General features: G+C 40.4%; 1 protein-coding gene and 1 long non-coding RNA gene across 2 annotated transcripts in view; both read right to left on the minus strand.

Annotated features, from left to right (window-relative positions):
* The window catches only part of LOC120807367, a 245226-nt gene that overhangs the window by 82763 nt on the left and 149700 nt on the right, over positions 1-12763 (minus strand). The window lies entirely within an intron of this gene.
* dcaf12 (DDB1 and CUL4 associated factor 12) lies at positions 23-12763 on the minus strand. Its single transcript, XM_040159299.1, has 9 exons — positions 12344-12763; positions 9888-10178; positions 5843-6121; positions 4705-4765; positions 4303-4496; positions 3378-3443; positions 2808-2970; positions 2288-2472; positions 23-2103 (listed from the first exon to the last, which is right to left on the minus strand). Exons 1-9 carry the CDS (start codon positions 12401-12403, stop codon positions 1945-1947), a joined length of 1458 nt encoding a protein of 485 aa, XP_040015233.1. The 5' UTR covers positions 12404-12763; the 3' UTR covers positions 23-1944.

The following is a 12763-nucleotide window of genomic DNA, read 5'->3' on the forward strand; positions in this document are numbered from 1 at the left end:
TAATTCAAGACAAAAAGAAATGTTACATCAATATACATTTTATTTTTATTATTTAGTCTTTTTAAAGATTTAATAGCTTGTTTTTTTCAGATGTTTATCTTACAATATCCTCAGATTCAGTCATTTGTAAAAACATTCATGAGGCGTGTATAAAAAAAACAGGGCATCACCAAGTAGACACATCAATCCACACACTTTCTCAGACATATACATAAAAATGTATGCAATTGTCCCTATGTATTTTACACATACATATACACATTTATATATAAAATACACTTTTAAAGTGTTGGTTATTTGTTCAATTCGTGGTCGTAATTGGGGTTTTGCTTTTCAATCTGTCATTATCATGAAAACTGGAGAAAAGTTCCATGTAGAAAAGGAAAACTATGATCGCCTGTGGCAGTCTTTCACAGAAAGACTTGAGGAAGGCAAAAACGGAGCTCAAGCCTACCCTGCCTCTACCAAACAAGGAAAAGAATCACTCACTCCTTGATACAAAAAAGAGGGAAAGAAAAAGGACATTTTACAACTGCAACAACAAATCTATGTGCCTGTAGCCTCTAACTCCTGTGTACAGTCCAAAATTTCTAATTAGTCCTCCTTGCATCCTTCTTGTTTGGTTGAGAAGATCAAAGTGAGCTACTACAGATCTTCTCCGCGGTTCCTGTGGAGGAGTCCCAGAATCACGGGGGGATTCAATCATGTAATTATAGGCTGCTTTATCTATTAATCAGCATGTCTGATGACAAATTGCTGCCAAACTTAAAATCTTAGGGCTAATAAAAGAATGGTTACAGATCAGAATTTGAACACTTGTTACTAGACAAATCTGCTGAAAGCATTCTGGTCAAAGAGAACAGGAACATAAGCAAAAGGCAAAAAAGACAACATATCCTTCAAAAGAAGCAGATATAAACACCCCTGACCAACTGAATAAAGATGACAGAGAAAGGAGAAAATAAATACAAATAAAGCAAATTAGAATATTGGCAGGGGTATGCCTGTCAAATCACACAGAGTCAAAAAAATAAAATAAGCATTTGTTGAGATTAATTCATAGCATAACAACACCGCATTTAGCAATCTTGATGTTTCTCCTTTACATCATCTCAGTGAGAAAAGTATGAACACAAAGTCCCATTTTGATTGGCTTCTTCGTTTTACTTCCGACGGGAGAAGAGAGAAGTTCTTTGTGAGTGTTGTGGGACAGGACGGGCTGTTCCAAACAGTAAATATTCTCCATCAAACGTCAAACTGCACTCTGGTTCAGTCCTTCAGAATGAATTGTCTCTTCAGTCCTCCTTCCTCTTTGCCTCTCTTTTATTGCCATCCATTTCAGTGAGAGAATGAAAAGGAACTTTTTGGAGAGAATTCCACAAGTATTATACAAAGACACTGTCATTTATCACAGAGGAAGCAGCAGTAAACACTATCCTTACGTTCAAAAAACAAGCCAGCAAAAGACCATAGCCTAATCCCTGTGGGCTGGATGTGAATGTTTTAAATGATGAAAACACGTATAACTTTACTCTTAATGTTTTCCAAAACTCTTCTGAGTTCCTCAGTGGCAGACTTTGTAGCTCTTGAGAATACTAGTTAACTGTTTGTACATTTTTATATGGGGGAGGGGAAAAAAAAAAAAAAAAAAAAAAACCAAGTAGCTGAGGTGAAATGAGAAAAGGAATAATTGCAGGAAAAGGGATAAAATAATGATGGACACAAACATACACAAGAACAATATTCAAAGCTGTGATACAATGGGGGCAAGATCATGCTCCTGAGTCCACATGTGAGCAAAACAGAGTGACAATGAAGTGAGCAAGAGGGAGACCAAGGACAACGATTTCACAATGGACTTGAAGAGGGAGAGGGATGGAGGGACTGGTTAAGTAAAAACCTGGACGAGGGTGTAGTGATAGAGCAATGGAGGAGAAAAAGAGGCTAACTCCACAGTCCTGCGTAGTTGCCGTGTAGACCAGAACAGAGAGGTCCACCTGCTACAAACAGCTTGGTGCCGGAGTCGTCGTAGCAGTGGGTGTACACCGCGTTAGGGAAGGAATGAATGTCTGAGAAGTAACTCCTCCACGTCTCATCGTGATTCTGAAAGCGACACGGAGAGATGAAGAGCAGGAGAGGGAGGTTATGGGGGGAAGAAAGGAGAAGTTATGACTATGTAAGTAATCTGTAGCTTCAATGCTACTACATTTGTCAGAATCCTTACAGTTCAGTGCTTCATTTTTCAATACAGGAGACGTGTACGAAATAAAAAAACAAAAAAGTGTACCAGCCAGCCTTTCCCAGTAGTGAGCTTGAGGATGCCATCTCCTGGGCATGGACACTTCCGGTACCCCCCGGCTGGATTCAAAGGGTTCTCCAGGAATCTCTGAGACCGGATGTCGTAGAAGAGAAGTGAACCTTGGCCGGTGCCCACTGTCACGATGTGCTCATAGAAACTCACTGAACGGATCCCTGCATACACAGACACAGATGTCTTAAATGCAAAGCTCCTCAAAAGTAAACACCACCCCTCCCTGATTGTTTGTTCTTTCCAACTTAAAAGCTACGGCCTTTAGGAGTCACTGTAGCACCGTCTACCCACAAAGAGCTGACACATACTTTAGGAATACAGAAATTACAGTATAGCCACAACTATTGTGCGTTCATAATATGCCCAACTAATTAATTTCTTTTAGCCAACTGGGGAAGGTATTTAATATGCAAACATCTTCAATGAGTTGTTTAGGGAGGTCAGCTGTTCTCTGCTTGTCTTGCTTGCTTCTTTTGGAGGTTTAAAGATCACTTACCACTTCCTCTTTCTCTGGAATTGACAGACTTGATGCTGTGTGTAGGCTGCCGTGGATCCAGAAAAGAGACATGGGCCTGAGAACCCACAGCGTACACCGACCAGTCCTGTCCATATGCCAGACACACATTCTCTTTGCAGTGAGGCAGCTTGGTGGACAGTATCTAGAGGGAAACACAATAGAATGTTAAGTATGTAAGGATTTTAGCTGCCAACACTTAAGGAATGATGTCAAGAACAGTTCTTTCTTTGTACTGTTTGAACACATGAGCGTCAGTATGCATGGCTGTCAAGTTCCACAGCTATCCAGGGGAATGCCACTGTGAATCTCCATTAAATGAGAAAAGTGTAAGAAAATCTAAGAACATCAGAGGAATACTTAGTATTTCGGTTGGCAACTGATCTCATTCATTAAACTGAACTGGCATTGTAAAATAATAAAATTAAATACAACTTGCAGCAAGTTGTAATCACCCTATTCGTGATTAGTTGAACGTATGACCCAATACAACGTATGCAGGGGAAATGCATTACATAATGATTGTTACTCAAACTATATATTGTTATTTACCTTGCACAAGTTGTGCTCAGCTTTCCAGAGGTGGAAATACCCATCCAAGGACACAGCACCCAGTTCCTGAAAAGGGAAAAACAGCATGGGACGTAGAGATGTCAATGACCAAAGCTGAGGTGTGTGGAGAAGAACCCGGAAACAACAGGTACTCCCAATTAACTTTTTGCAAGAATTTAGCTAATCATCCTTAACCTGAATGTTTTTAGGATCAAACACTCCCCTGTAGGCTTGAAAAGACATTGTAAAAGTTGTTAATGTCCCTCTGGTCAGCTTGAATGCTGATTACAAGCATTTTTTTTAAAAATGCATCAAAACATACATAGGAAGTGTTCAAACCACACCTGCAGCATAATTCATTCCTCTGCTGTCCATCTATAAGCTCAGCATGTTTCAAATTTGTTTTCTTAACTAAATATGTCAAAAATATTGGTAAACACATAGCTTCCATTTGTTGCTAGCTCAGTGAGGTGTTTACATTTATCTCCCACGACTACGTTTGCTTATCCTTGTTGCGTGTAACATACAGCTCACCGAACGAGTGATGAATGGAAGAAGTGCACTCCGCCTGATTTTGATTAAGTTGAAGAGAGCAGGTCTTATGGATATTTTTATACTTAAAACAAAGCTCGACACATTTTTGTTTGAGCAAATAGGCTGGTAGCCTACAACAGCACATTCCTATATCATGTAGACAAATAAAATGGGCTACCCCAGTCTCCCGACAAGTCATTAATCATTAACCCTCATGAATAGTTATCATTATAAAATTACATGTAGTTTCCCCAGCTCAAATGATCTCTTTCTCATATCCTGTGTTTTCCTAATAACTATCACCCAGCAAATTAACACTTATCTGTAAGAAATATTACACAGAGAACACAGCCACCTGGTTTCCTAACAGATGCATCAGAAGGAACCTTACTTTATGGTTGTTGTTGAAGGCCAGAGCGCGGACTTTACAGTTGTATGGGTTGGTGTACTCCTTTGGGATGTCCTTGAGGGCACGGTGGGAGATGTGGGCGTAGGAGGGTACTGCCTCCTCATTCTGACTCCTTTCAGCCTGGCTCATTACTTCCTCTGTCACCTCCCAAAGGCCCATGGAGCCATCTCTGGACCCTACAAATTGAAATACACACACAATATATGAATAGTAATGCCTAGTCTATTCATTAACTATTCATTCAACAGATAGAATTGTCATCAGGGTATGTAGAAGACGGACTTGGAATCAGAAACCTTGAGAATAAAGAAGGACCTCTGCTGGCATGTACTGTTCATTGTGTCATGACTCATTCACACACCTTAGCTCATACAGACAACTCACCAGAAACCGCCATGCTGTCACTGATCCACGCTATAGAGAAGATCCAGTCATTATGGCCATCCTGAAAAACAAACGGCTACTTTGTCAAATCAAAGCAAGTCATTCACAACCTTATGTGCTTCAGATTGACATGCGAAACAGCTGATGCACCCATGGTGCATGAAGAATCAACCAAGTATCTTCATATTGAATACTCTGCCTGTGCTTCTTTGATCAACCCTGGTTCTGCTTTGATTTAAATGTTATCTGTCTTATTGGTGTCTTTAACAGTGACTTCAAGATCTGTTTTAGTAAGAAGGATTTAAAAGTAGCCTTTGGCAAACAACAGCAGATCTACAGTGGTGTTGATTAATATGCCCTGCCCCTGTCATTTAAATGAATAAATGACAACTGCTGAGTGTGTGACTTTTGCAATGATGTAATTCATTACCTTCTTTTGCCATACTAACAGCTACAGGGACAGTAATGTCTGCCTGTCTGAAATGTTTCAACAACAATGAAAATGATTGGCACAATATATGATACACACATCCATCCGTATTCATGTCAAGTACGGCTGAGACTGATGGGAAGTCAATTACCACTGTCCTCTGTATCTTTTCTAGGACAGAGTGCTGAACAAGTGGAAATTTTGAAATTGTAAAGGCTTTAGATGAAAAGTCAGTGGATCAAAAAGGTTATTCTCCTCCCTGGCCCATTAATAAATTCTTGGCAATCTATCCAATAGCTGTAGAGATATTTCACTCTCGACCAAAGTGCTGGACCAGTCAACAGAGCATTTCTACAGTCCTTCTGCTGGCGAGGCCAAAAAGCATGTGGCCTGGTAACCAACACTGGCTTACTTTTGTTTAGTTTATTAGTTTATTTAACAGGTGAACTTATATCACAGACAAATCATCTAACAATATTACACTATTTAAGCCTTTTCAACAATATTGACCAAGTAGTCAAAACATACATCTTAAAACCTTCCCTGGATGAGCCATGCATACAGGACTTAAATGCTCAGGCTGGTGCATGAACAGTCCAATAGTCATTTAATAGTCTGAGTGAATCACATGTAAACGAATACAGGTGGGCTCATTAAACATAACCATAACTGGATGTCTGTAAACCCAAACCGATGCAAACCACTTACGTCTCCAACACAAACAGGATCCAGTGTGGGCAGCTGGTAGATGGCCAAGCTGTTGGGGTTGTCTCCTCCTGTGGCGAGCAGCGTTCTGGAGGGGTTGAGTTCAATGGCGTGGATTCCACAGCCCTGCTGGTCCATCCGGGAACGAGAGCCTCCTGTGGGGTGGTAATGCTGGCCCGCCACCACCGCACCCACCACTCCAGATCCTCCAACATGACACTCCCTGTCCTTCAGCATGGGAATGCGTGTTATCTGCCCTGTCAGGACATCGGCTACAAAAAGCTGCAGGTAAAAGGAGGAAAGGCATGAGGTTAGCATAACATGTTCAGGAGTTAAAACAGAGAAAATTCCTGAGCCAGACCCAGACAGATAAATGTTAATATGTGTTTCCAGTGATCTGATTGAAAAGCCTAGGCTGACAATATTCAACACATATAAACATTTTAGAATCAAATGTATGGCTATTACCCTAATGTTAAAAATTAGTTACTGAATGAACGCATGCTGACCAGCTGCATAATAGATAGTTCATCATGGTTCTTTCCTGGAAATACTAGTGCATAAGTACCATTAGCCTGCATTTATTATTCAAAACAATAAACCAAAGCAAATCTGGATGTAAAAAACTGTGGACAACTGCTGAATACTGTTCCATTTTTACTTTTTAAGGCCAATAAATCCTTGACTTTCTTTTGAAGGTACAGTAATGCTAAACTGGGGATGGTTCACTACTCTACCTAGTGATCTTACCCTCAATCTTAACCTCACCTCATGAACATTATCTCAAAACATCTGAACTCCTTCACCTGAGGCAGTAACTAATAGCCAACTCTGCAGCGGCAAATGACCAATGTCCAACAGAGTACCATGGCCAGAGTCTAGACTGCTTCACACTCAACTGCAAACCACCCCAATGCACACTGTGTATCACAGCCTTGTGACCCTTGCAGGCCTACATTCTCTGCAATACGCAGACATAGAATCCTAACTTGAAACCCTTATCTTCACCCGAAATTCTGTCATGTATGTCATAGATTAGAATTTGGCACCCCAACTACAATGCTGTACATTTGGTTCACTCCTTAAGCCGGATTACCCAAATTGTTTCATGGTGGAGACACATAAAATAAAAACGAAAATAAAATGAAATAAAGACTGCCTCCACTAACGTCTGAAGGAATTAGATTTTTATCAAATATCAATATTAAGATTCGGTCAAAACGAAGAGAGGTGCTACATCACTCTGCAAAGGCCAACTAATTTCCTGGGGGAAAACAAGATGACTTTTGTGAAGAAACACTGAATCAAAGCAACAAAGTAATTTGAAAGATTGAGAGGTAGTGGAACCTTCTCACAGCAAACATTTTGACTTGTGACAGCAGGAAAGGCACAGAAAATTAGTAACGCTATTCTTGATGGCCACTTGAAAGTAACAAGTGATGACTGCAACTGAACAAAGGACTTTCAGTGTTATCTATGTACGAAAATGTTAATTTAGCGAGATCACAGTTGAATAATAACACTAATAAGGTAACGTAGCTAACATTAGCTGTCATGTTGATAACAGACGACTGCTGGCTAACGTCATGCTAACATTAGCAGGCACCGTCTTTCAAACAGAAGCAGGCTGTATTATCTGTATTATGCTGTTTACACAATTTTGATTCTTTCGTTCTCTGTATGTTTTACCACTATAATGTCGTAGTTAATCTGTTAAATGTCATCAAAATTCTGCCTCTGACACAGATTTTTATAGTATTTTATATGTGTGTGTGTGTGCGCGAATGTTTCATCTTGATCTGTTCATTTTCTGCTCACTTAACTATTCATTGTAACAGAAATTTTGACCAGAGGTGTCAAACTTTTTCATGCCGTGTGTGTATGTCTATTATTGTATTGTATTGTATTGTATTGTATTGTATTGTATTGTATTGTATTGTATTGTATTATACACACCAAGGTCTCCGACCTTAATTAGCTTGTTAGGGCTATGGCCTGTTCACAATCATCGTTAGGAAAGGCCAAGTGATGCAAATTTCAAAGCTTTATAAACACCTTTCCTGCGTCCTGACACAAAAGTCTGCATAAAATGTTTGCAAAGGAACATGTACACAAGCCTGATGCATTTTGGAAACAAGTCCTGTGGACTGATTAAGGGCTTTTTGCCATAATGAGCAAAGGTATGTTTGGAGAAAAAAGGGTTGAGAAATGAGAAGAACACCTCTCTAACTGTTAAGCACAGGGGTGGATCAATCATGCTTTGGGCTTGTTTTGCAGCCAGTGGCAGGGGGAACATTTCACTGGTAGAGGGACGAACGGATTCATTTAAGTACCAGCAAATTCTGGGAGCAGACATCATACTGCCTGTAAAAAAGCTGAAGATGACAAGAGAGTGGCTTCTACAGCAGTATAATGATAATGACCTCAAAATACAAAATGAACTACCTCAAGAGGCGCATGCTGAAAGTTTAGCCATGGCCCTCATGGTCCCCCAACCTAAACAACATCGAAAATCTGTGGGTAGACCTCAGAAGAGCAGTGCGTGCAAGACGGCCCAAGAATCTCACTGAACTAAAAGCCTACAAAAAGGATAAAAAGGCTACAAAAAGCATTTACAAGTTGTGATACTTGCCAAAGGGGGCGTTACTAAGTACTGACCATACAGGGTGCCCAAACTTAAGTTTTGGGCCCTTTTCCCTTTTTGTTATTTTGAAACTGTAAAAGATGGAAATAAAAACATGATCTTGCTCAAACGTATTAAAGAAATGTGTCATCTTAACTTTATGCCTTTTGGAAATCAGGTCATCTTTTACTCGTTAAGCTATTCACAGAAATTTTGACCAGGGGTGCCCAAACTTTTTCATGCCACTGTATATATACTGTATAGTATATACACCATTTAGCCACAACATTAAAACCGGTAACTGGTTTTGATGTTGTGGCTGATGGTTGTATATCAGCTTAATCTGACTAGCCCAGTGTTTGTTAGCATGCTAACATAGCTGACTGGCTAGCTTATATAGATTTCCATGGTCTGCATGGAAATAATAACATTAATCATGGCTGTATTCCACTGTCAGCCAGTTCCAGGGCTCTGCTATTGTGCATGCTTACTCACTGACATGACCTACACTTAAGCCGGGCTCAGACTACAGGAGTTTTGGTCTGACTTAACCCCGATTCACCCCTCCCGACAGTCGGAGGAGAAATCTGGTCTTGGACTTTGGTCAGTACCAATGTTCAGCCTGGATTATCTGTTAAGGTGAGTGGTTTACAGATCCTGTCTTAAACCTCCCGAATTGCACGCACTCATTGGGGCCACCCTGGCTACTATCAAACATGTTTGATTTTTAGGAGTTAAAAATTGGGATGATTACAATTATGATTATGTCAGTCCTGGAGCAGCCAATAGTGTTGGCAAGCAACAGTAAACATTCTAGCACTTGAGGCTAACATTAGCTAGCATACTACAGATTTCAGATATTAATACTGAAAGTTAAAATCTCAACTCCAGTTCTTGCTGAAGAATAGACAACCTGTGTTGACTGCGTTTCTCAAACCATTTTCTCATCCAGGCTCATTTAGCCTTCTGCTTTTGTTTTTTCTCACAGCAAAGTATCGCTAACATTACAGCAAGTTGTTGCACCACAGTCTTAACTTTGTACACATCTACTTCCCACATAAGATCACGTGAGGGTGTGCATTGCTCCCCAATTGCTCCCTCTGGCACGATAATCTTAATAATATCGTGTAGTGTGTGATGCACCATTATTTTCCAAACCTTGTCGTGTGAGCATGTTTGAAATAAGACATATAATAATCTGTGAAGTTTCTCCTTATGTGCGTGATACAACCCAATTTCAAAATCGGTAAGGATTTTAAAACTCCTGTAGTCTGACCCTGACTTGAATGAAACGGAACCATCGTTATTATCGTTTACACCAACGCTTTTCCTGTTTTGACAAGTCAAAATGTCTGCTGTGAAAAGGGTCTTTATGTGGGAATACCTAATCAATAATTGCAGGTTAGTAACGCAATGACATCTCACCGTGTTGCACTTGGTCCCACACACCACCTGCCGGTGGTTGAGCCACTGTGAAGCAAAAACCTTGTTGAGTCGCCCCAGAGAGAACTCCCTCTCCTTAAGGATGCCAGGGAGCCTGCCGGCTGCAAAGCCCCGCAAGCTCCGCTGGAGCCGCAACTCATGCTGCTGCTGAGGTCTGAACTCCCTCCCCCGTAGGGCACATACCACCGAGCGCCGACTGCACCACCACTGCTGGGCATGACGTGACGAACAAGAAACACGACTCCGCTTGTGTGGTGCCTGACACCAGCCCAGCTGTGGAAAAAAGTACAGAAAAGGGTTTAGAACCTTGAGAGGGTTAAGACTTTTTTCAGGTCCAAAATGTTTCAGAGACTAAAAATAATTATCTTTTACATGCAACTGTGGACAAGTTAACTTACAATTAAGTTATTAAATGGCACATTCAAAAATAATATGAAAATTAAATAAGTCTTAAAATGATACGATCTAATTCCATCACATCTTTTTCTTTGTCCCTATTTTAATATCACAACAACTCTGTGCTGAGCCATACCCATCCACCAGAGGACTGTGGACACACATGTAGCTCACTGGTACAGATTTAAGAAAATTAGTGAATCATGAGAGTATTACTGCAAAAACACACACACACACAATGTTATTGACACTTTGTCAGGCTGGGTCAATACAGACCTAGTGCACACAATAGGACTGAATTTGATACATTTCCCTCAGGTATGTCAGTATTAATGACTGTCTATAGTGGAGGTGTAGACTACACCTGAGGTTAGACATTAGACCCCATAAAACCATACTGACTGCATTGTCACTAGTCAGGAACACAACAAAATCTCTCTCACATTCTCTCTCTCTTTCTGTCTCACTCTCACAAACAAACACACACACACACACACACACACACACACACACACACACACACACACACACAGTTAAAAAGTGGATAAGCGGACTAAAAAATAAGATGCACACTTTTGCCTGTCCATCTGTGCATCTAATCTTTGCAACACTAAGTGACCCTTTTATGGGCAAATAAAAAACAAACCTGGTCTATGTCATTAAATCTCTTCTTCACTTAATTTACAACCTCAGTTCATGGCACAGTTTTAAAAAAAATGAGTTTAGTTTATTCTGTGAATTTGTCATTTTGCTTTAGTTTTATAAATATTATACACTATTATTGTCACTAAAATCTGTCAAAATGCTTTAAAAAATGTGAGTTTTCACACGTGAAAGAGAGAAATTGCCACAACAGCTGGTCCTGTAATCAAATGAAAACATCATCAGATGGATGACTTATTTCATGTTAAATGTGTTCAACCAATGCTGAATACACAAACAATTGGAAAGAAGTGTACACCAGTGGCTAATCATACAGATATCAATCTTGGAGGCATTCAGAATTTTAAAGAAACATTGAAAAATTAAAAGTTCTGTAACAGCCACGGAGGAAAAGAAAAACATAAAACACAAAAAGTACTTATATTTACTAAATCTCAATAATGGTCTCTTTTGTGTTTTTCTTGTAGTCTTAGTTTTGTCTGATTTGAGTTATTAGTAGACTGAAAAATAGCTCTGTTAATGTGGATGTGGTTCACATCTGCTGGTGGCCCTACAGGCCCGAGATATGACCTGACAATGCTGACATGCAATGCAGTAAAAGCAGATGGTATAATATTTTAAAAACAAAGTTCGCGATACTGCCTACCACCCTCTGGTTTATGTCAAAGCATATGTTGCTGTGTGATAGCTGTGTTGAAGACTGACTGCACAGGCAAGATCTTCGTGCTGATGAGGAGTGCTGTAGTCAGTGTGTTTTCAGCGAAGGTCCATTTCATTATCTACGGTTAGTCTGTATGTTAGCTATCCAACTGTAAGTTAACGTTTCAGCTAACGTCAACGTAGGTAGGTAAACGTAGGTACGAACGTAGTTAAGAAACTACAGCTTAGCCTGGTAATTGGCTGCTTTAAGGCAAATTCAGTATTTTGATGATGAGTAACGCTATTTTAAATGGCCACTTGAGGGTGACAAGTGATGACCCCATCCGAAAAAGGACTGTCAGTGTTATTTGCCTACGAATATGTTATTTTACCGTAATTACAACTGAATAATAGCCCTAATAAGATAACGTAGCTAGCCCTTTGGCTAACGTTAGCTGTTGTATTGATAACGGACTACCGTTGGGTAACGTCATGCTAACATTAGCGGGCACGGACTTTCAATTAGAAACACGCTGTATTGTTGTTTAACCATGGGCACAATTGTGATTGTTTACTGTATGTTTTGCCAATATAAAATATTAGTCAATCTGTTCAAATGTCATCAATATTCTGTCTCTCTCTCAGAGTGTATCGGCTAAATCTGGCTAGCCCAGTGCTAGTTAGCATTCTAACAACACTGACTGGCTAGCTAATATGAATCCGCACCGGTTTCCGCCTACCTGTTGTTGGTCCTTGAGCTCTCCTGCCTTCCTTTTCCTGCTAACTGTTTTTCTCGCCATAATCTGACACACACAGTTCCCTCACCCACATGGAGGGTAAAAGTGACGCTGGACACTGGATCATATAATGGCGATATGCTATTTTGTTCCTTGGCCCTCGCTGGCAGCGTCCGACGACGAGGGAGGGCGATCACATACGGGAGAGGTTGGTTAGTCGCTGGCTAAGATTATCGCTGAACTCCTATTGTTAGCTCTTCTTGTGGGCTCCCAAACAATGCTGTACTGGTGCTGCACAACCTATTCAGTTTCCACAGAGTCGCTAGCTAAAGCCAGAGGGTTCACACTCTTTTTTTTCCCCTGCCAGGTCGCGTCAGCAACGGCGAACGCATTGGGTAACGCGCAGCCGCACTCAAATTAAAC

Source organism: Xiphias gladius, chromosome 21 (assembly GCF_016859285.1).
Source record: "Xiphias gladius isolate SHS-SW01 ecotype Sanya breed wild chromosome 21, ASM1685928v1, whole genome shotgun sequence".
NCBI lineage: Eukaryota > Metazoa > Chordata > Actinopteri > Istiophoriformes > Xiphiidae > Xiphias > Xiphias gladius.

Bases quoted from the DNA above. Each gene is read 5' to 3' on its own strand.
- dcaf12 (XM_040159299.1), bottom strand. From the start codon at position 12,403: ATGGCGAGAAAAACAGTTAGCAGGAAAAGGAAGGCAGGAGAGCTCAAG. The intron at 4,497-4,704 runs GTGAGTTGTCTG...TTCAATTTGTAG, and splicing joins TGACAGCATGGCGGTTTCTG to GGTCCAGAGATGGCTCCATG. The intron at 2,971-3,377 runs GTAAATAACAAT...GTTTCCCTCTAG, and splicing joins CTGAGCACAACTTGTGCAAG to ATACTGTCCACCAAGCTGCC.